Below are 24,846 nucleotides of genomic sequence, written 5' to 3' on the forward strand. Positions count from 1 at the left end.
CTGGGACACATCCATTTTTTCCACCAGATCCCTCAGTTATAGGTTTCAACCAGATAGCTTCCAAAGCTGGTGATGCTGGGTAGAAATGTGAGAATTTCCACGTGAATGACGGATAATTACTGTGCAAATATAATGTATATTCTTGAGTATGATTTCTGTTTTTGAAAATCATGAGGTAAAAAACGCAAGTGCACCGGGGAGATGTCCTATTGCAGCATTCAGATGTTTTCCAGCCGTACACTCTTTCCGAGAGGAGTTCCACATGTTATTAAATAGGTTTTGGGCAAGTCGAAGAGTCTCTGTTTCTATTTCCAGTAGCTTCCCTGAGGTTTGCCTGATAAAGTGCTGCGTGAGATTATCCTCACGCCACTCCAGAACATTTCCAAATGCTGGGGGGGGGGGGGGACCCAGTACCCCTGCCGAGAATGTATTTTTCGGGGCTGCGAACTAACCCTCGGTTCTTCTCCCGTTTTGACAGGGATCTCAGCATGAACAACATCAGCGAGCTGCAGCCCAGCGCCTTCCACAACCTGCACTTGCTGGGAGAGCTGTGAGTACTCGCTCGGTCACGCTCAGCTCTATCCGCTGAGCCTGGGGCCATAGCTGGGAATACAACGGCACTCCAGCATTGGGGTGTATTTTTACAGTGGGTTGCTAATGCGTAGAATAGCTTGGCAGGACATGTAGCATTATACTTCTGGGCTTATACCTTAGCGCTGTTCAAGACCAGACTCACCATAGAGGTAGATGCTTTCTAGACAGTACTCAGTACAGCATTTTTAATATTCTTATCGCATTATTGAGTTTGATACTATTATATCATCCATCCATCCACCCATCATCTATACCCACTTATCCTTGGCAGGGTCGCAGGGGGTGCTGGAGCCTATCCCAGCGTGCATTGGGAAGAAAGGCAATTATTAGATCACAACAAATTATTTCCCCACATCATCAAATGGCAATATGAAGTCTATTGCAATAACAGAATTCAGGTACTACGATGCTGGCCCTCAACATGAAGTTAGCGTGGTTAGCATCAGGTAAGGGTTTGTCCATGCTCCACTCATCCAGGAATATCAGTGTGTACCCTCGAGCGGGGGTCTTATCGCAGCTTGTGTACAGGCAGAGAGGCCAGAGCAGGAGGCTCTGTACAGGCAGTCAGGCCAGAGCAGGAGGCTTCATACAGATAGAGAGACCAGAGCAGGAGACTCTGTACAGGCAGAGAGGCCAGAGCAGGAGGCTCCGTACAGACAGAGAGGCCAGAGCAGGAGGCTCCGTACAGGCAGAGAGGCCAGAGCAGGAGGCTCTGTACAGGCAGTCAGGCCAGAGCAGGAGGCTTCATACAGACAGAGAGACCAGAGCAGGAGGCTCTGTACAGGCAGAGAGGCCAGAGCAGGAGGCTCTGTACAGGCAGAGAGGCCAGAGCAGGAGGCTCTGTACAGACAGTCAGGCCAGAGCAGGAGACTCTGTACAGGCAGTCAGGCCAGAGCAGGAGGCTTTGTACAGACAGTCAGGCCAGAGCAGGAGGCTCTGTACAGGCAGAGAGGCCAGAGCAGGAGGCTTTGTACAGACAGTCAGGCCAGAGCAGGAGGCTCTGTACAGACAGTCAGGCCAGAGCAGGAGGCTCTGTACAGGCAGAGAGGCCAGAGCAGGAGGCTTTGTACAGGCAGAGAGGCCAGAGCAGAAGGCTCTGTACAGACAGTCAGGCCAGAGCAGGAGGCTTTGTACAGACAGTCAGGCCAGAGCAGGAGGCTTCATACAGACAGAGAGGCCAGAGCAGGAGGCTCTGTACAGGCAGAGAGGCCAGAGCAGGAGACTCTGTACAGGCAGTCAGGCCAGAGCAGGAGGCTTCATACAGACAGAGAGGCCAGAGCAGGAGGCTTCATACAGATAGAGAGACCAGAGCAGGAGGCTCTGTACAGACAGAGAGGCCAGAGCAGGAGGCTCTGTACAGGCAGTCAGGCCAGAGCAGGAGGCTCTGTACAGGCAGAGAGGCAGGCTCTCCCCGGCGCTGGGGAGAGCGGTTCTGGAGAGGCCCGCTCCTGCGTGCGGCGCGTCTTCAGAACAGCGCTGTTCTCGCCAGGGCGGGAGAGGAAGCGCCCGGGCCCCTCCGGCGTATCGAGTACACCGAGGAATAAAGAAACGGCCAGAACTCAGATGCCGCGACGATTGTGCGCCGCTTTTGTACAGCAGAGAACTGGAGGCTTTGTTTCCATTGTGCCGATGAGAAAAGTACTCTGCACACACCCACTCTTAAACAACCAGCGCTCTCCATCGCTGCCGATTCGCATCCTGTGCTTCAAAATGGACGAGAACAATCCGAAGCATAACAGCTAGCTCCGATGGCACAGCCTGCAGAGAAATGCATCTCGTGCAAACTTATTTAACCTTTAGCAGGTTCAGTAAAGCGCAGGTCAGAATGTTCAGTTAAGCAGTTGAGCTTCTGAACGTAAAATCATGAAAGAACATGAGTGTTAACTTAGGCTGTCCAGGCTGGCTTAAATCACAGAACTGCAGTAGTTCTTGCACATGTGCAACAAGTCAAGTGCAAAAGAAAACTTTCCTGCGAGGGGAAGACAAAAGGCTAAGGGGAAGAAGTGGGGTGGGCAAGCAGGGACTCAGAGTAGCAGAATGAAGCCTGAAAGTGATCAAAGACGTTCCTGCTGCCACTGATACCTTTAATAGCGAAGGGAGAGTGGGAAATGAAACAGCCATTTTGGCAGTCGGGCCACACAACGTGCTGATTTGTGTGTGTGTGTTTGCATGTGTGTGTGTGCGTGTGTGTGTTTGCACGTGTGTGTGTGCATGCGTGCATGTGTGTGTGTGAGTAAGCGTGTGTGTACGTGCATGCATGTGTGTGTGCGTGCGTGTGTACATGCATGTGTGTGTGTGTTTATAAGTGTGTTTGTGTGTGTGTATGTGTAAAAGAGAGGGTTCCAGTCTCGCCTGCCTGTGGGTTCCCCTAAGGGGCAATTTGTTCAGGTGAATACCCGGCTTAACTCAGCTGAAGGGGGGAGGCAGGGGGGTATCAAGTGTTAAATTGAAAGCACCTGGTGGGTCCCTCATGTCGAGTGACAGAAATGCTGCAGAGCAGATGAGAGAAGATGAGGACAAATATTTTAAATGGTCTGCGGATTGAAACACCCTGGCACCTTCACAGAGGACTGTGAATCCAGCACACATGTGGGCCACAGGGGACCGAGGCATCGTGGGAAATGTAGTTTTCTCAGGCTACCTCCAGGTATATTTACCCTACTTCTGAAAGGGCAAACTACAGTGTCTTTCATTTAAATCAAAACAACTTATCTCCCAGCATGCCCCGCTCCTGTCAGCACCACCACTGCTCTGCATTTAACACAGAAAAATAATGGTTTATTATTTACATAAGAATGTATGGATAATTTAACCGCATTGGCAGAAACTCCCATCCAAACCCAGAACTGAAACCTCTGAATACATTAAACATACACATTTCCCAGAGATCACTACACACCCAAACCAGTTACAGTTCTAATTGCGTGACTGGGACTGTACCCAAAACAAGAGGCAGAGAATATTAAAAAATGTTTTCCATTGAACACGCACAAACTGCTTCAGGGATGATTACTGGCTCAGATATAATTTTTTCCCAGTAAGGCCAGATATAACAGCCAGTACATCCTCAGTGTGTGTCATATGATGAGCAATGGCACTCAGTAACGATGGCTAAGAAATATCCAGACACAATTATATACATAAACCCCTAAGCTTCCCACAGAATATGACTGCAAGGGTATACACTGTATGAACTGGTTAAATATGAGCTTTATGAAATAACAAGAACACGATATGCACTATGACACAAACTGACCTGATGTGCCTTACCTGAAATAATAAATTAGTTGAAGGAAATGTGACAGTCACAGTATGCAGTCATCACTTTCCAGCAGCAGATCAGGTTTTAAACCTTAGCAACAATCGTCAAGCTGACTGATGTACAGACGGGACATTCTTTGTATCCATCCAATGAAGCGCTGTACAAAGATTATGGCAAAATATTTTTAGATAAGTGTGAATGCCGGGTTCCTGAAAGCTAAAGCTAAATATGACAGCAGTGCTAACAGGGGGAGAAGTCAGCAGGACAAAAATAAATAAATAAAGAAAGATATAAAATTCAAAGGAAATCGAAATTCACTGCTTTTGAACATGGAGAGAGAAATGGGAGATGTCCCTTATGGGGGCATCTGTTAAAACAACGGAAACAAAGCAGGGAATTGTTTTATGGGGAATAAACCATTAAGTTTTAATTTCCATTTAGCGTGACTGACTTGATGTTTTGTACTGATGGTACACACAGCATTGGCGTGTCCTAATACCCAAGTCTGAGCCCTAACGGCAGTGCTTAGACCTCTCTGAGCAGCTCAGGCATTTGTTTCTGTGGACATCTTGGACTTGATGGTGATTTAAAAAAAAACTGTTTCAAAACACGCAGTTCCAATATCAAACGCTACTTACTCCAAAAGTATACTCCAAAAGTGTAAATCACAGATAAACGTAATCATGAAGACTTTATATGAAACAAAGAGAATGCAGAGCTATTGAGCTGGACAGCATTTCAGCAAATATCTTATTTACAAGGTTTTGTCTCTCAGTAAAATGAAAATGGTGAGTGATTGAGAGGTGGTGATTAAGGAAAAGGTGTTTTTCCTTTAATTATTAAATAATTAATGAGAATGCCTTCTAGTTCTCTAAAAGAGTTTCTCACTGAGCAGGTTCAAACGTGAAACCATTTCACGCAGCGGACGAGGAGAAGAAAAGATGTTTTGTGAAAGCACACCTGATGTTAACTAAAGAGGACAAGTATGCCGGTTAAGTTCAAGGGCAGCTCGTGGTAAAAGTGGGAGGCTTAATTGTCAGACTCTGCGTTGATTCAGGAATTTGCCGTATCTATTCACATACTGGCACGTAGTCTGTGGTATTTGTTTTGACATCTCATGTACTATGTGTTTAACGGACTGTTTGTTTTACTTATAGTGTTGACTGCTCTTTGGCAGTAGCCTTGTTTAATCTGGACATGGTTGTTTAGAGGATTTGATGTGCCCCCTACATTCAGACCTTGTTTGTGCCTAAGTAGAAATGACAGCATGCACTTCTATGAAAGTCAAGCAATATCTTTTTGGGTATAGTAGTTCAGTGACCATCATAATCTGTCTTCTTCTGTCAAACAAGTAGAAAGCTGGAAACTAGGGGAAACAAGGGGAAATAATAAACTTTTAAAAATTTTATTTGCAACACGTTTAATTTTCTTGGGATGAGATTAGGCAGCGACGTTCTTGGATTTTTTGCGAAAATGGGGAAACTGCGTTTTTGGTTTCGGGACAAGCTCCCAGGCTGAGTTCTTGTTCCTCCATGAACACTCATAAAAATGACGCACCTCCATAAACGCTGGACACAAATCAGGCGATGGACATGAAGTTTCCGTCAGCCTCAAGATTTCCACACAATGCGCCGCACCGCCGGGAAATCCCACCTGTTCTTTTTTTATTTTTTTTTTTGCTTTTTCCCATCAAAGCAGTAAAATATATGCAGGCCAATCAGAAGTCTGCTTCTTTCTTCATGTCTTTCCCTTGTTTAAAAACAGAAATGTGGAGCGCACAGGTAACCAGATGAGGGCAGATGGTGAGATAATGGCGAGTCACGTAAAGAGAAACGCTATCGGGTGACCCGCTCCGCACCCCCCCCGTCCCCCGTCCCCTCCCCTGGGGAGGCACCGGGCCCCATCCAGGCAGCCCCTCCCTTCCAAACGCGGCTTTTTTGGGTGACGTCCAGGACCTTTCTCGGCTCCCCGGTGCGGGTTTCTTCAAGCCCCTTGAGGAGGAGAACGTTACGAAGCGCGAGGTCATTCGTCTGCGGTGAAGACGCCTCGGGAACAAAGAGAAAAGAGGGCCGAACGAAGCCTCCTGTGACAGCTCAGCGCTACGTCCTCCCGCCTTCCTCCAGCCAATCGGCTGCTGTCATCACAGGCCTGTACCCTTCGGTTTTACCTGCAGTTGCACACACACCTCACATGATCTCAGACAGGGCCGTGCAGCTCCTGGAGGGCTGCAGTACCTACGGCTTTTTGCAGTTCCCCTTTGATCAACAGGCGATTAGGCTCTTAGGGGGAAACAAGGAGTGTAGAGCCACTCATTTAGTTAAATTAAGCACTCCATGTGTGATATGAAGGGGTCGCTCGCCCTCACTGTGATGCTATGAACAGTGTGGCTGATACAAAATGGATATCTTCAGTCTGGCTAATGCAAAATGGCTATCTTCAGTGTGGCCAATGCAAAATGGACATCTTCAGTGTGGCCAATGCAAAATGGCTATCTTCAGTGTGGCTAATGCTAAATGGCTATCTTCAGTGTGGCTAATGCAGAATGGCTATCTTCAGTGTGGCTAATGCAGAATGGCTATCTTCAGTGTGGCTAATGCAAAATGGCTATCTTCAGTGTGGCTAATGCAGAATGGCTATCTTCAGTGTGGCTAATGCAGAATGGTTATCTTCAGTGTGGCTAATGCTAAATGGCTATCTTCAGTGTGGCTAATGCAGAATGGCTATCTTCAGTATGGCTAATGCAGAATGGCTATCTTCAGTGTGGCTAATGCAGAATGGCTATCTTCAGTGTGGCTAATGCAGAATGGCCATCTTCAGGGTGGCTAATGCAGAATGGCTATCTTCTGGAGCAAGCTCATTGTCTGATTGTGGGATTTCCTCGTCCGTTGCGGCAGGAGCAGATTCAGAGAGCTGTAATGGCTCTCAGCTGCAATCACAGCGCTTGAGCCCTCTGTGATAAGATAAACAAAAGCAGGCCAGATCTGCACCGCTGATTTATTATTCCGCGCTGACGCTGGGCTATTAGGGGGGCCGAAGGCACGGTGTTTCCGCGCGTCCTTGGACAGGCCGGTAATTGCCGATGGGAGTTAATGGGCAGGGCATTGCCCCGTTCGAGAGCCGGTGCCTCCTCGTTTTGAGGCCCATTAATCAGCGGCTATGACAGCTGCGTACCCGATTCCAGCTCGAGTTTCGCCGTTTCACATGAATTACGGGCCCTTTGTTTGTGTTGCTAATAGCGATTTCGCCGCGTGGGAACCGCTCGTACATTTTTGCCCAGGGTAGAGGAGCTTAATTGAAAGCAACGGCTCTTTCGCCCTTTTTCGCTCGCTCTCGATGCGGTCGGCCATCTCCTCGCCCTGCCTCCGCACGGCCTCGACGACGGAAAACGTCGGTCAGGGGTCGGCGCGCGGGTCAGCGTCCGCGTCGGGATGGCGGAATGCGTGCGTATCGGTAGGGCTCGACGGACGGGCTCCGCGTAGACATGTGCGTCAGCCATTGTGCGATTTCGCCAGTGATGCATTTCGGGCGGGGCCGGAGATTAGGGGACGGGGCCGAGTTTTTAAGCCCGGCGGCAGGCGTTTGTCCGCCACGTCAAACGCCTCGCGGAAGCCGTGACGTCAAAGAGTCATTCACAGCCAGGAAGAGAAAAGGCCCGGAGGCCATCGCGGCGGCCCGCGATTTCTCTGCGCGAAACGCAATGAAACGAACGTGTCATGTGATCGCTGACTCGTGATTAATAAAGCTTTGGGACCCGAGCGGGACTGTGTGTTCAGTGAAAACCCCGCCGTTCGGTGTTTTCATTGCTGATGCCTGAAGAAAGAAACGAAAAAAAAAGTGCGAATTTTAAAAAAAAGAAAGGATTTTGGGCCGGTTGATAGCGGAGATGAGAGAGGCCGGAGAAACAGACGGAGGAAAAGGGCGGCCCAGCTGCGTTTCGCCGTCCCGCTTCGGGCCGGCGTCGAGCAGGCCGGCTCGTTCTCATCGTCCAAAAACAAAACACAGAGCTCGTTTCTCCTGTGAATCCCGCTCTGGATGCAAGAGGACGCTTTTTAACGAGCGCCACTTTCATACCATAACATTTTATGTACAGCATTTGTTCCTTTGTAGCATCTCCAAAAAGGATATGACTGTCATAAAGCAGATTTTATGATACAACGACTCGGACTGTGACTTTCTTTTCTTTTTTTTTTCTTTTCAAAGAAAAGCCAGACTTGTTCCAAAAGGGAAAAATAAAATCTTAAATCACTATACCTTTCGCTACCCTTTGGATCAACTATAGATTTTCATTTTTTTTCAGAAAGTTGAGCCATGTGTTTGTACTGCTTCAGCTGTTAAAATTGCACAACTGAAGCCGTGACTATGAGTGACACTAAGCTCGACACCTCCATTGGCATATCGTTGGGTTTGAACATTAAAGACCAACGTTTTTTCCTAAGCTCCGTGCCCAAATGAAAATTTATTTTTTTTCCAGAAATAAATACAATTAAATTCCCATAGATTCCAATTCATTTCATATTCAGTTCTAGGTGAAAGTAAATAAGTGGAAATGAATATAACAAATTATAGAATATAACTACAGTTTACAAAAACAAACTGCCAAAAAGGCACACAAACTGGTGCTGTAGTCAATGTTTGAATTCTGGGTCTGCTTTACAGTTTAGGTATAAATCAGATTTGTGTATTTCAGTGAAATTTGTGATTAAACTTACACCACACTACATTCGCCATTATAAAAGTTTGACTAGCAATGTCGACCGCTGGATTGGCCCTCCTCCCCGATATATTCTGGCATATGTCACCAAAAGAAATGCTTTAATCCTGCTTTCCAATGTAGACATATTTGGATTTTTTTTATTTGAAAGTCTGCACTGTGTCTTTTATCTGACATCACTGGTACATGCCCATATCTCCCATAAGTCACTGCCAGTCAGCCTCGGTTTTGTGCAGTTCTACACCATCATCATTGGCACGGATACCACATTAAACTTCAGTGAAGACAAGCAACACATTTCTGGTGGAGGAATTCAGTTGATTTCCTGTTCTACCACTGACTTGTGCTTTATTTTTGTTTCTTTCCACCTAATTATACAATTTTGGTGTTTATTTGGCTATGAGAAGGACTTACATTCTCCCGTTTCACCTCTGAGGGGTGTCTGGCAGACAGAAACATTTCAATCACACAGTTGTTTCGTTGGGACTCACTGCGTAAACACAGCCTGGCTCCCCGAACCAGAAAAAAAACGCCAATAAGTCCCGTATTCTGTAACGAAACACTGCCCGACGAACCGAGAGGGCGCTGCCAAGCTTGTCTGGAGAAAGCAGGCTTGGCAGCAGCTTTCAATCTGCACGCTTGCCTCTGGTACACAGCAAAACAGGTCAAGTGTGACATATTCATTACAACCACCAAAATATTCTTATGGAGCTTTAACTGGAGCTTTAACTGTTATGCTTTAAAATGCTTCTTTTTTTTTGCATAAATTGAATTAATAATAATACATAGAATACAATAAATTGTATTTAAAAAAAGGAAAAATGCATAGCATGAAAAACTATAGTATGCATGTTTTAAGAACCAAAGTAATGCTAAGAATATGTACCATAGATGTAACAATGGACGTTTAATTAGTCATGTTACTGTAAGGCAGCTGCCTTGATAGCTAACAGCGACAGGATAAGAAGTGGTCCTGAAGTTCCTCTGCCAACGTTCTACCCGCCACAGTGCCATGGCGGTGGCTTCCTGCTGAACGACACCGCTGAAGAAAGAGCCTGGTTGCTGGGTAACGGCGTAGGGCGTATGGGATGAATTAGGCTGCCTGTGCTGCACTTGCGATTAGCTGCACAAGCCCTGCTTGGTAATTTGTAACATGTCGTGTTCCGTGATATGGTCCTTAGATCAGCTGTGAGACTACACCGCATATTTAACAGGGATAATCGTGGAAAGACGAAGGTTCTCTCGCACAGTCACAGGCCTAATTCAATCGTATCATGATTACAAGGAGAGAAAGCCAATGAGTTTATTTTGTTGCTCAGAAGAGATAAACCATACTGGAGTGTAAATAGCTAAATGCGCTAGGACCAAAACCACTGGTCTTTAGTACAGTACAAACTCTGTTTTACATGTGCTACAACCTCTGGCTTTTAGTACAGTACTAACTCTGTTTTACATGTGCTAAAACCTCTGTTCTTCAGTACAGTCCTAACTCTGTTTTACATGTGCTAAAACCTCTGTTCTTTAGTACAGTACTAACTCTGTTTTACATGTGCTAAAACCTCTGTTCTTTAGTACAGTACTAACTCTGTTTTACATGTGCTAAAACCTCTGTTCTTCAGTACAGTCCTAACTCTGTTTTACATGTGCTAAAACCTCTGTTCTTCAGTACAGTCCTAACTCTGTTTTACATGTGCTAAAATCTCTGGCCTTTAGTGCAGTACGAAGGGTTGTTTTCAAGTTGAAGGTGGGAAAATCCAAGCTTGAGTGCAAAAACAGTTAGCTATAATTTTATCACCACTGGATTCCCATTAAAAAAGTAAAACAAATGACACCAGTGTCAAACCACAGACATGTGTAAAGAGAACAGAACAGTTCTGAATGCAGAGTACATGATAACATTGTAAGTGTGCAAGAAGATGAAGATCCCTTGTAAACTGTTCAAAGGCTTTCGTGTCGGCCAAGTAGGGGAAAAGTAAAGCTCTAACCGGATAAGGCACAGCGCGCCTAACATCCCCTCTGATCTAATGCCTTAAAGAGATTTTAATGAGTTCCCAATTCCTCTCTCTCTGTCTCTCTCTCCCTCCCTCACCCTCGCCCTCTCTCTCTCGCTCTCTCTCTCTCTCTATGATACGGTGTGTTGAATGATTTCATCTCTCTGCTGTGAGTGGCTAACCTCCTGCTGATCCTCTTATCAGCGCTCGCACCGTTTGCGTCAGTCACTCTGCCAGTCTGTGGCTGATAAGGGCTTGCCAGGCCCTCAGCGTCCCTGCTGTGCTTGGGAATGGCCAGTGGGAAGTCTACTGCTGTGCTTGGGAATGGCCAGTGGGAATTCCACTGCTGTGCTTGGGAATGGCCAGTGGGAAGTCCACTGCTGTGCTTGGGAATGGCCAGTGGGAATTCCACTGCTGTGCTTGGGAATGGCCAATGAGAATTCCACTGCTGTGCTTGGAAATGGCCATTGGGAAGTCCACTGCTGTGCTTGGGAGCCATGGAGTCCACTGCTGTGCTTGAATGCATGAGAATTCCACTGCTGTGCTTGGGAATGGCCAATGAGAATTCCACTGATGTGCTTGGGAATGGCCAATGAGAATTCCACTGCTGTGCTTGGGAATGGCCAATGAGAATTCCACTGCTGTGCTTGGGAATGGCCAGTGGGAAGTCCACTGCTGTGCTTGGGAATGGCCAATGAGAATTCCACTGCTGTGCTTCGGAATGGCCAATGAGAATTCCAGTGCTGTGCTTGGGAATGGTCAATGAGAATTACACTGCTGTGTTATTTCACGCAGCAGTGTAGTATAATGGGTAAGGAGTTGGCCTTGTAACCTAGAGGTCGAAGGTTTGATTACCCAGTAGAACATTGCCGTTGTACCCTTGAGCAAGGTACTTAATTGCAGGTTAGTATATATCCAGCTGTATAATTGGATACAATGTAAAGTTGTGTAAGTCGCTCTGGATAAGAGCGTCTGCTAAATGCCTGTGATGTAATGTAATGCTTATCAATACGCATGAGCGATTACAGCAATGCTATTTAATTAAAGCACTGCATCTGTAAATCAGGTGAATATAACTGCACAATCAAAGCAGGACATTATGCAGGAAATTATGTGTATGCACTACACTGAATATCTGCCCATTCGCTGAAGGTGAGCGTTCTTGAATGACATAGGTACAGTTGGATATGGTTAGCTTGTCTGGATGAACCACATCGCTCGCACTCCATCACAGAGGTCTGCAGAGAATACGTCAGTTTGTAAGCATCTCCGCTAATTATGATTAATTTGCATGTCCTCTGCTCCGCTACGCAAGCCGTGGTAGGCCTTTGTCTTTCAAACTCACGTCAAACATCAAACAAAGCATATGAAAAATAGCAGCAATGTGAGTTTGAGCAAGGACACCGCACAGAGCTGCAAAACATGCTTTGGCACTGCGATGAGATGTTAATAGTTGGGCTCGTTCCACGTGCAGCCATTAATATGAGAAGATATATATAATTTCCGCACACTAAAATCCTGAGTTAATAGCACAGCCTCCGTTTTTGTTGGTCTCCCCGACCCTCCCCCCCCAGCCCTACCTTCAGCCCCTCCCTCCACAGTGTCTCAGAGACGCTCCACACTACAGAGAACTGGAGCGCTTTCCACATATTTACATTAATCAAGCTAATGACACCTCATTTCCCTCTCCTTTGAGACCCTGCACTCTCACTGCATGTTCCATGCCCAAAGCTAGACAACCTTCAGGTTCTCTCATAGGGATCCAAGCGGTAATTTCGTTTGGCTTGCCGCTCCTTGTTATTAATGGCCCCCCTTTGATGTCCGGGCCAAGTTGGCTGCTGCGTGGCTGCGGTTCTTTGCCCAGGGCTTGTGTGTGTTCCGGGCCCTTCCTTGACCGGACTCCGCCCCGCTTTCACACCGTTGGCCACGGACCGCACTTCCGTCGGGCGCGTCAGAACAACCCGAAATCCCCTCTTTGACCCCGCGCTTTTGGGACGGGTAGACGCGGCCGTCCCAAAACCATCAAAGGCCCGCGAACGGGTCTGCGCGCGCCCCCTCGCCCTCCCCCGGGGGCCTTCCTGTTCTCACGGTAACCTCAGATCCCCGTCAGTACCGCCGCGCGCCGTGCCCTGGCTCACGTGGGGCCCGATCTGAGCCCCGGATCCGCCCCTTACACCCCCGCCGCCCGGGGGGGGGGGGGGGGGGTGGCTCTGTGCAAAGTCAGGTGATCTTCAATTAAACGGCTCTTTAATGCTGAGGAATCAAGGCCAAGGAAGCTAGGGGCCGGATGTGGCTAACACAGTAATGAAAAGGTGAGGCGGGTTTCAAACTCGTTGACATTGGACTCTCGTAAGGCAGTCTGGTAGACTGTACTCTGACCAGTATCAAAGGCACCCCTTATTTCTGAGCTCTCTGTTACAACAACATTCCTGTGTGCGCTTTCAAACGGAGGCGTGCGAAATTAGTGTCATTAATCCCTTGCTCCTGGCTAATTCTAACATCGCACACGAGGTTCAAAGGGAATTACTGCTAAACGTGAGAGTGTGAACTGAAGATGCAGGCTTTGAAGACTAATATAAGATTAATATAAACATATTTCTTAGTTTTACATAGAAAACTAATTGATTTCAATATCAGAGAGGGGTTTTATAAAATATTCATATAGTATACTATTTTCAGAGCAGAAATGTAGAAGGTAATGCACAGTCGATACATTGCATTTCTTATTAACCATAGTAGAATTGGGGTCATGTTTTTTGAGTGGCTAAGTATGTTGAGAGTAGTTTTATACTGCAACAAAGCAATAGCCTCGCTTTAATCAACAGAAAGACTGGGAAAACTGCAAACAGTTTAAAAATATATATATTTATATTTACTTTGGTAGCCTGTTGATTGAGGAGCAATATGCTCTTAATGCTAAAAACCAGGAAGACAAAGGATTGTTAGTGGTAGCTGGAACAATAAACCAGGATCTTTTCGTTTTTTGATACATCTCACTTATAGTCATTACTACACTATACAGAAAAACAGCCAGTTCTGTTTTAGTTGAATTTCACTGCATTGCTTAGGAGAGCCAGGATTGACACACCCCCCAAAATAATGTAGCTAGCTAGCTGTTATCTACACTGTCTACAATACAGATTGTAATAATGGCTAAACAATGAAAAATATTACCTGGTCCTGCTGTGTATGGCTCCAGGATTGTATCTTAGTTTGAAAAACCAACTCTTCGCAAAATATCTTTTGATTTGCAGATTTACTTGTGAAAACCTTCTGTATATTGAAGTTTAAAAATCTGAAGAGTTTCCAATATTCATTAAATATGAAAGAACCTATTAACATGACATCAGCTCACACAATTTACTGCTTTAGGCTCCTTTTAGCATGCTGTTTAAACAGTTCCAGTACTGTTGTTTGAACAACTGTAACAGATGTCTTTCAAATCCTGCCATAAAGAGAAATCGGCTAAACCTGCACCAGAAGTTATCTCCCCCCTCCCAGTCTACCCCCACCACACCTGTCCTTGACAACAATAAATTAGCACAGGGCTTTCACAGAGGTTAGCGCTCGACAACCTTGCGCCAAGTGGAAATGTGAAGCCTCAACCGGCCTATGCCAGGACGCGGTGGCGGGCGAATCGCACGCTTGGCGGATGGACTGTGAGCTCTCAGGCACGCGGTGGCGGGCGAATCGCACGCTTGGCGGATGGACTGTGAGCTCTCAGGCACGCGGTGGCGGGCGAATCGCACGCTTGGCGGATGGACTGTGAGCTCTCAGGCACGCGGTGGCGGGCGAATCGCACGCTTGGCGGATGGACTGTGAGCTCTCAGGCACGCGGTGGCGGGTGAATCGCACGCTTGGCGGATGGACTGTGAGCTCTCAGGCACGCGGTGGCGGGCGAATCGCACGCTTGGCGGACGGGCCCCTCGCCGGGCCCGGGGAAGGGCCTACGTGAAATCCCCAGCCAGCCATGCGCTGCAGATAACCCCTCTCTCTCCTGAGGGCCCAGCATCATACTGCCATCTCAGATAAACAGCGGCACAGCCTCGGAACAGGACGGAGGGCTATAGGAGGAACAGTGGGTCAACCCCACCCCCCCACATAACACTGCTCACCCCCCCACCCCCCACACATAACGCTGCACCCCTCCCCATCCACCCCATCCACCCCCACTCTGATTTTATCCGGCACACCGTTGATTTTCCCCTCTTTTTTTCTGGTAAGAGAAAACATGTGTTGCAATCAAGTGGTGTTTATACGCTTGAGTTGGCTCTCATTTTCCACGGTGCAGTTATCCAGGCTCCTCCGTGGTGCCGCAGGTCAGTCCCGACCGCAGACTCTCAGACCTGGTGCTCTCTACACCTTCCCCGGGCACCTGTGCCTTCTACGGTCCTCCCCAACACGTTCAATCAGAGGTCAATGAGTCACGTTGCTGCGTGCTAACGTGCTAACATGCTGCGCGCCAACGTGCTAACGTGCTGCGCGCTACGATAGTGCTTTAGTTGGCCCCTCAGCACACATTTTCCTGCAGCACAAAAACACAGTGAGATCGATCAAATATCTGGATGTGCCACTGGAAAAAGTGGGACTACCATTAAAAATATTTACTTTAGAAAAGTTATTTTGGTCATCTGGAATCTTGGAGAATACTTTTAAAGAAATTGCACAGGTCCACCCTTTCTGAAACTGTGTATTACAAATTGATTACAGTTAAAGATTAGGTAAAGGGGTCTAAGGTTAATTGAACTATACGGGAGAAAGGGTTCCTTAGTTGCCATATTTGATGCGTATGCACAATAACCATATGTGGTTCTACCGAAATCCCATGAAATAGGTCCATGCCAAGGCGTGATGCAAAAGTGTGTTTCTGTAGGCGCCAAAGTTCATTTTGATGGTAAACACAGACCCAGAAAGCACTAGTAGTACCGTCGGCTTCTCTTCTTGTCCTTAAAGCTATTTCGCCCAGCAGGTCGAGCTTCTTGGTCACAGATGACCTAAGAGCACCCATCCATCCTCTCGTGTTTGTGGAGGCTAAATTGGATTTCATAGTTCACGCAAGACATATTTCTTGGAATCCTACATGGCATTACTTTTTCCGAGCCTGACCTGAAATGAGGTTCAGCGCATAGTTCACTTACTGTAAATATTTGCAGACTTATTTTTGAACACTGGAAGTCAATCACTGTATCAGTCTTTGTTGAGGTATGTTTACTTCCACACCACTCTGTATTCTTAGAACACTGAAGGGTTTCCTTCCAGGAGGAGGTTGACATCCCATATCTCAAGATTTTCTTTTCTTTTTTCAGTATAGAACATGATTTCAGCTGTAAACTTCCAATATCAGGAGGGCGTAATAAAAGCAATCGATTGCAAATATATGTGAAATAATCTTCACAAAAGAGATTTTAGATGGAGAACATATACTTAAGAAGTGGAGAAATTGCCTGAGGTAACAAACCTGAGGTGATTTTAATCATAAAAGATATGTATGGTGCTGCATGCACTGAAATGATTTTTGAGAAGAAGAAACTCCTGTGACAGGTGTTTTCATTTAATATAACAGGGGGACTAAGTTGGGTGGAATTAAGGGGATTGTGCAAGCTGCCCACTGTGATGCCTGTCAAATATTACTTTCTTGCATCTGGTGTAGTATTCTCCTCAAATACAACTACGATTATTTTTCCACAAACAAACTCAAATGATGAAAAAGCGTAATTAAAATGTACGGTATGCTGGCTCCAGACGAAGCAGTTAAGAGAGCAAAACTGGACTGCGCAGGGGGGTCGGGGGTCGGGGGGGGGGGGAGACGCCTGCTGACTGGCACTGAGTGTTTTGGTCGCTGAAACTGAGCAGCGTGACTCAGAATTTTGCTGAAAGGGGAGAGAAACCTTTAACAGACACACGGCCCTGTTCTCTCCCAGCTGGGGCAAGGCCAGAACCTTGGATCTGGGTCTGTATGGGTTCAGTATAACTCCAGCCCCGAAGGTAAAGAGTAGGCTCCCCATTTTCAAAAGCCCATGTAAACAGCAGATTGGCATGATGAACGATGGACAAGCGTTGACATGGAGTAGCCTAGCATAGGATCCTGGGGTCAGGTGACCTCCAGCGTCGATGAGTGACTTCTGCCTACAGAGCCAGGCCTCTGAGGATGCCGTGGCGCGTGATGAATGTTGTCCTTCTCTTAATGATATGGAACTTCACTGTCGACCGGAGGCCCAAATTCTTCCGAAAGAACAATTCTGAATAGACTCTCCAAGGTTCCATCATCAAGACCGACATCTGTTACAAATATGTTTTCGGTGAATGTACTGAAAAATTATTACAATCAGTTTTTCCTCAGAACAATATGTTTTATGTTCGTCACACAAATGGCCCCGCTTAATGCACCCTGAAAACTGAAGATCAATAATATGTTAGCTGTACATAGCAACAGTTGCTGTGTATGTTAAAAAACCTTTGTTACCCTTCAAACACTGTTGGATTTTGACAGTTTTTTTATTTTTATTTTTTTTTTACTAAATTTGAATTTGTAGGGGATATTAAAAATGTTCTTGTGGCTTTCAAGCCTACGCAGGCTATGAATGGTTTGTGATATATTGTTGTCTCATGAGATTTGCATCCTGCAAGTTATGTTTACTGATGTCAAGACGTTGAATTCCACTGGAATTAAATTCACTGTTTGCTTACATACGCTAATAATACAAACAGGCATGTATGAGCAATACTGGACACATGTACTTTGTTTTATTTGACCATACACGTTCAGGACTATATTCGGTTGGCTGAACAATAAGACAGCATAATCAAGTGCAAAAAATATCGCCAACGGTTCTGATAAATTTATCAAGACAAGTTTAACACGGAATTTGTTGAATGTGCCGTGGACACTGCATAAGCAAGTTTCATGAAGACTTGCATTTTGCTTAGAGTTAAAGATGATGGGAAGATGATCTAAATGTGTTACAGAGTCTTAAAAGTAACATCCCGTTTTGCAAGTAAATACATTTTCAATTGTCATTTCATTTAAACATAAATTATATATATTTTACATATAAATGAAAATGTGCAATAAAGGTTTGACGCTTTTGTGGTAGCTGTCTTTAGAAATATGGGCTGAGACACAGTCCAGCGACTTCCTTTCAATGCAATTCATTTGATACAAATGTCACGTTATACACAGTTATTTCTGCTGAGTGACCCACTTTCAGGGAAAACATATATATGCACTGCATATAATTTATTGTTTCTGCGTTCACAAAACAAAAATCAACAACAGTCGTGGTTTGTGTGGGTCTGTGAGGAACAGAATCTGTGAATTGTGATCTGGCATGTTTGGCGGAGTCATGCCCATGAAACATCCTGTTTTCTGCTGCAGCGCTAACGCTGTTTCTGAATGGCCGACATGACGGCCAATCATGAGCCAGCGGCGTCTATTGTGCTGGTGATGAGCGTCTCTGTAGCGGGGTGGGTTTACCTCAATCACACTTCCCAGCATGCTGACAGTGCAAAACGAACGGCTGGCATGTAAACTCCATCGTTCTCTCGCAAAGGAAATCATATGGCCAAATGTGAATTGTGAATGGTGGGGGGAGGGGAGGGGAGGGGGGGGGGCGGGAGGAGGGAGGCTGTTGGCTTCTAGACAAATGCGCTCATTGTTGTGAAATATGGGTGGTCTTCGGATATTTGATGTGCTGTTCCAATGCGTCAGCGAGAGTCGGGGTTTGGACAGGGTTTGGACAGCGCGGGCCAAACAAACAGAAACAAATTGTTATTAGGCGATTTGTTTGATAAACAAATTGATTAGCAAAAAATTGCCGGTCGAACAGCTGCGAGGTGTTCGGTTTCTCCCCGTCCCAGAACGCCCCGAGCCGAGGCACGGGCGCCAGAAGGAGCTCGTCGAATCGCACGGCTCGGCCGCCATGCGAGGCTCTTACACGACTCCAAACGCTTTTTTTTAACAAAAGGGTAATGGTGTTAACCACAATGCCCTGGCTTTGGGCCTCGCGCTCTGTATCAGAGACCCTTCATTGTATGCCTGTTCCTTGAAGCTGGAAGAGATAAATAATTTTTTTTAAAAAGATCATGACAATTTGCAGCACTGAACGCCAATAGCATGGAACTTTCTCAGTTTGCTGTCAATCCGAATCTTTCTCAGTTCAAGCTCGTTTGTCACTAGGGTGCGCGGATACGTTTTTGGCTTTTTTTTTTTCAAAGATAAAAGAATAGGCTCAGAGTGTCCCGGGGTTGAAGTGGCAACCGAAAAGAGAAACCCTGAAAAACAAAATGATAAAAACGAGCGCTAGTATATCCTCTGAATGGCGCGTCTGTCAGCGCCCCGCATAACAGAGACTAATGGAGCGGAACATTTCCATGGAAACTAATTGATTTGTCAGATCAGAGACATGTTGGTGGGCTGCGTTCAATCTTGAAACTGCGTGTTTATCATATTCCTGCAAGTGCATTTCCCCATTGTTGCTCCCTTAGAGAGCACTCTAACATGACTATAATATACAAAGACACACAGCAATGCATTTGCAGAGAATGACGACTGACTTGAAGAAGAAGGGGGGGGGGTGTTGAAAAAGGGGCAGAAAGAAGTAGAAACTCCAGCTGCGGAAGAACTTGGGCCAGCACGCCCGATCTCCCAGAGTCCCCGCAGAGCTGAAAGTCACCGGGCGTTCAGGCTCGCTGGTTCAGCAGGAATCTTCCAGAGGACGTCTCTGCTGAAGCCATCAGTGCTCGCTCGCCCTGTGAGTGATGGAGCGAGCGACTCCCCTCTGCATCTCTCTCACTCTCTCTCTCTCTCTCTCTCTCTCTGTCCCCTGCAGGAGGCTGTCCGGAAACCGTCTCAGAGACGTCCCCAAGCAGGTCTTCACGGGCCTCTACAATCTCAAAGTGCTGTGAGTGCCTCTGTCTGTCTGTCCGTCCGTCTGTCTGTCCGTCTGTCTCTCTGTCCGTCTGTCTGTCCATCTCTCTGTCCGTCTGTCCATCTGTCTGTCCATCTCTCTGTTTGTCTGTCCGTCTGTCTGTCCATCTCTCTGTCCGTCTGTCAAGCGCTCCACCTGCCCGTTCGTGGCGCATCGGCGCACGTGGCGCACATTAGCCCACGCGTGGGGCACCGCTCTCGTAAATACACGCCTGCCACGCCTCATCGAAATGATTACCCCCTTCTAACCTCTCAAAAAGCGTAACTATGCAATTTTCCACATGTGGGCCTACTGTGTGTAATGTATACCTGTAGCATTGACTTTAATGAAAGAAACCACTGTTTTATGTTTTTTTTTTAATGTTATTATGTGCTCACGAGTTGAAAAAAGTGAGAGAGCGTCACTGACTTCACGGCATCCGTAAGCTTATCTGTGGCACATGCTTCCTCTCTAAAGGGGAAAATCCCTTTAATGTAAAACTGCCAGAGCACTGGCAGCTCCTGAAGCACTCCAAGACTCACACAAGACTCAAGGTGAACTCACAAATAATTCCTCCTAAAACCAAGCGAATAAAAAGTCTCTTTTTGTCAAAAAGCCGACAAAATTCACATTTCTCAAAATGGCGTGTGCCTCCCTAGAGCTAAGCTGTGCCTCTGGAGGACTCCATTACTCAACCCTGTGGTCATTAGGACCAGGACCACCAGTCTGCCCACCAGGACAATCACAACCAAGACATTACTCGACCCTGTGGTCATTAGGACCAGGACCACCAGTCTGGCCACCAAGACAATCACAACCAAGACATTACCTGACCCCGTGGTCATTAGGACCAGGACCACCGGTCTGCCCACCTGGACCATCACAACCAAGACATTACCTGACCCCGTGGTCATTAGGACCAGGACCACCAGTCTGCCCACCAGGACAATCACAACCAAGACATTACTCGACCCTGTGGTCATTAGGACCAGGACTACCAGTCTGCCCACCAGGACAATCACAACCAAGACATTACCCACCCGTGGTCATTAGGACCAGGACCACCAGTCTGCCCACCAGGACAATCACAACCAAGACATTACCTGACCCCGTGGTCATTAGGACCAGGACCACCAGTCTGCCCACCAGGACAATCACAACCAAGACATTACCTAACCCCGTGGTCATTAGGACCAGGACCTCCAGTCTGCCCACCTGGACAATCACAACCAAGACATTACTCGACCCTGTGGTCATTAGGACCAGGACCACCAGTCTGCCCACCAGGACAATCACAACCAAGACATTACCTGACCCCGTGGTCATTAGGACCAGGACCACCAGTCTGCCCACCAGGACAATCACAACCAAGACATTACCTGACCCCGTGGTCATTAGGACCAGGACCACCAGTCTGCCCACCAGGACAATCACAACCAAGACATTACCTGACCCCATGGTCATTAGGATCAGGACCACCAGTCTGCCCACCAGGACAATCACAACCAAGACATTACCTGACCCCGTGGTCATTAGGACCAGGACCACCAGTCTGCCCACCAGGACAATCACAACCAAGACATTACCTGACCCCGTGGTCATTAGGACCAGGACCACCAGTCTGCCCACCAGGACAATCACAACTAAGATATTACCCGACCCCGTGGTCATTAGGACCAGGACCACCAGTCTGCCCACCAGGACAATCACAACCAAGACATTACCTGACCCCGTGGTCATTAGGACCAGGACCACCAGTCTGCCCACCAGGACAATCACAACCAAGACATTACCTGACCCCGTGGTCATTAGGACCAGGACCACCAGTCTGCCCACCAGGCCGGCCAATCACAACCAAGACATTACCTGACCCCGTGGTCATTAGGACCAGGACCGCCTGACTGCCCACCAGGCCGACCAATCACAACCAAGACATTACCTGACCCCGTGGTCACTAGGACCAGGACCGCCTGACTGCCCACCAGTCTGGCCATCAGGACAATCACAACCAAGATCACTTAGTGCCTCATGAGGTTCATCTAGAACACAGACGACTCCTTCATGGCGAAAAAAAAATAGGAAACAGCGCTTTTACTCATGAGGGAACCAAATAATAGTGGTTATTTCACTATAGGGACAACCACTTCTGCTTGGATGTGCTGTGCGTCCATCTTCCGCAAAATGTCAGAGCGAGAGCGAGGTTTAATAACACTGTTCATACCTAGCATCTATTCAGAAATGGCTTTTTCCTTTTTTCTGAACTCACGGTGGTAAGAAGCCGAAAGCGGGGGTTGTACAACTGTTTATTAAATCCCTGTCATCTGTCTGTGGAATGTTTCAAAATTTAAATTACGTTTTCTTCCATGTCCAGTTTATTCTTTTCCGTTGTCAAAGGATTTGGATTAACTATTGACCTTGTTTGGGGTTAGCACAAGGTTCCAGGCTCACTCTGTCAGACTTCAGTTTGACGAAGTAATGGGGAATGATTAAAATCCACTCTCCACCCTCCTCCTCTTGAAAAAAATGGCTATTTATCTTGGCCTTTAATCATTGATTATGAATGCAAAAACAACCCTTTACTCTTCAACACGAACGCAAAAAAATAAAATCCTGACCATTTTCAGGTAGAAATAAAAAGTTGACTAATGATTCTTAAAAAAAAACAAAAAAAAAGAATAAGACTAAACGAACTTAATCATGTTGCTCTTGAAGCGCAGATTGGTAGTGTAGGCTATTTTAACGATGTTTGGTCATCTGAAGCGGTAAACTTGCAAAGGGCCCGTTGTGGAAGCTCGATCCCCTGATAACGACCTTCCCGCCACGACGGCTTTGCTTTTGCTGGAAAACACTGGAGACTCTCTTCTGCGCGGCCCCGTTCCACGAGGCTCGGCTTTGATTGGCCACGATAAAGCCGTCTGCTGTGTAATTAGGCCCCGTCATCTACGACTGGGACGTCTCACGTTGTAATTATTTGTATTGTTCAAAAAGCCAGACGTTATTGTGTATGCTTCCTCTTTTCGCCCTCCCCGATTTCTGCAAGTATGACATCAGTGGCCCACCCAAGGAGCTCCTCTCTCTCTTTCTTTCTTTCTTCCTTCCATGGCTCTCACACACATTCTCTCACACACACGCACACACATACACGCACACACGCACACACACCACATACACAGCACACACCATCACCACACCATCACCACACACTGCCACACACATACACACGCACACACACACACACACACACACACACCACACACACACACGCACACACACACACACGCACACACGCACACACACACACACACGCACACACACACACACACACACTCACACACACACACGCACACACACGCACACGTACACACACTCACACACACACACACACGCACACACACACGCACACACACATTCCTTCCCTTCCGTTCGTTCCCGCTCTGAAGCCAGCTCCACACGCTGGATGTAAAATCCTATCTCCTGGCTGATTGAAGTGGAGAAAAAATAAAGTTTTATTATTGCGCTTTTGTCCTCGCTGTGTAAACAACAACTGTCTCCCATATGATTTCACTACGCCAGGCAGATACGCGTCTGGCCGGCTGACATTCCTCGCTTCCAGACGCACTCGTTTGTAATTAACGCTCTGCTGGAATCGCCGCGGTAACCAGGGCGCGCGCTGGGGGGAAACGACTCCCCAGGTGCGTCACAGGTACTCATTTTCAAACCAGCGCCGCCAGCGTTCTTCGCAACCGGGCCAGCGAAAAAGAGCGAATCTGGTCGTTTGAGTAATAACGGAGATCAGTCATCTTCTGTCAACGGAGCGGGGGATGACGGGAGAAACGCAACGTCTGAAATTCTCTGCTCCTTTTCCAAGCATTCCTGATATGCTCGACTCCCCCCCCCCCACCCACCTGGGGGAGTTTTCCATTACCTGACTGTGAGTTATCATTTTTTAAGGCAAGGACGATTTGCGCCAAATGAGTGTGGTGGGTCGCGAGCGGGAGAGACACGGACACCGGCTGTTTCCTGTTCCGTCTCTTCCTGCTCGTGTTTGGATTGGACGGTCAATGTTCCAAACCTTAACGCGCCGGCGCTGAGTTCCAGACACGACTTTAAAGACTCAACATCGAACAGCCCTGGCCTGGACAAACTCGGGAATCATTAGTGAATCCACTGCTATTGCAAGCTCTTACTGCTCTAATGTCAATTCTATTTTATTTATTTTTTAAATGCCACACTAAATGAACGCGACACCCATGCCATTCTTAATTTCTGATTTGCAGGATGCTGCAGAACAATCAGATCGAGCGTCTCCCCAGTGAGGCCACGTGGGACTTGCCCAACCTGCTGTCGCTGTGAGTAACGCCGCCCCTCCCCTTTGAGTTTGGGTCCTGGAACAGAGCCCGAGCCGACCCACGTATGAGACTGAACACCAGCGCAAACTGACAGGGCGTACACGGCGGTCTGAAGCAAAGTGTAACTTAACACAAGTGGCCTTAGTAGAATGAGAGAATAACTGCACACTCCAAGACTCTCAAGACTCTCTCAAGCACCTATCTGGGCCCACTGGTCATAACTGGGCTGCAGATTGACAGGTAAATAGCTGTGGCTAATTGCACGCCAGTAGGTGTGCTGTGGGAAAGCTGGACAACCGTTCAATTTTTGACAGGAAGTGGCAGCGTTTCAGTATTTAACAGAGTAAGGGAGAACACAGAGGCTTTAAGTCATACAGCTTCCATTTGATGATTCACCAAGCCAGACTGCTTTAATCCATTCACAGTAGAGAGGAAAGAAAAATGAGATAGAGAGAGGGCAAGAGAGAGAGAGAGAGAGAGAGAGAGCGAGAGAAATTTGGTGCAAATGAACTGTCAAATGTACTGCTCGATTAAAAAAAAAAACACAACAGAAAGGAAGACCAAAAAAACACTCCTCAAGCATGAAAGAAACCTGTGAATCACAGAGTAACACAATAACTTGTTTAGCACTCCAATATCAAATCTAATAATACAGGGGGAGGGATAGGATTGCTTATTACTGTAATCCTCCAATGAGGTAACTCTTGGCAGGTCTCTACAACAAAGCTAGGACAGGAAAGCTGGGTTATTTATACGCCTATTAGGACCATTAAGGCCTTTATTAAGCTGCTTCCACAAGGGAGGATCGGGTTCAGGATTTATGGTACACTGGGTGATAGTAAAACAGGTGCTACACGGCCATGCGAGTGTCAGGAACGCAGTCTGGTCGAGCCTTCCCCTCCTGCGGAGAAGTGTCGAGCAGATGTTTGGAGCCGCAGACAGAGTCTTCTGTGGCCGTCCGGCGATGTACGTCGTCGCTCATCTCCCCGATAGCGCAGGGACGACAAAACGCCGTTAGTTCGGCCCGCTCGAC

General features: G+C 47.1%; 1 protein-coding gene across 1 annotated transcript in view; it reads left to right on the forward strand.

Annotated features, from left to right (window-relative positions):
* LOC135234958 (leucine-rich repeat-containing G-protein coupled receptor 6) overlaps nt 1-24,846 on the forward strand; it is a 93,757-nt gene that overhangs the window by 37,370 nt on the left and 31,541 nt on the right. The window contains exons 2-4 of the mRNA XM_064300112.1: nt 479-550; nt 19,387-19,458; nt 23,742-23,813. Of these exons, the coding sequence (XP_064156182.1) occupies nt 479-550; nt 19,387-19,458; nt 23,742-23,813 (216 nt within the window). The remainder of the gene's footprint in view (nt 1-478; nt 551-19,386; nt 19,459-23,741; nt 23,814-24,846) is intronic.

This window comes from Anguilla rostrata, chromosome 11, assembly GCF_018555375.3.
Source record: "Anguilla rostrata isolate EN2019 chromosome 11, ASM1855537v3, whole genome shotgun sequence".
In the NCBI taxonomy this organism is placed as follows: domain Eukaryota; kingdom Metazoa; phylum Chordata; class Actinopteri; order Anguilliformes; family Anguillidae; genus Anguilla; species Anguilla rostrata.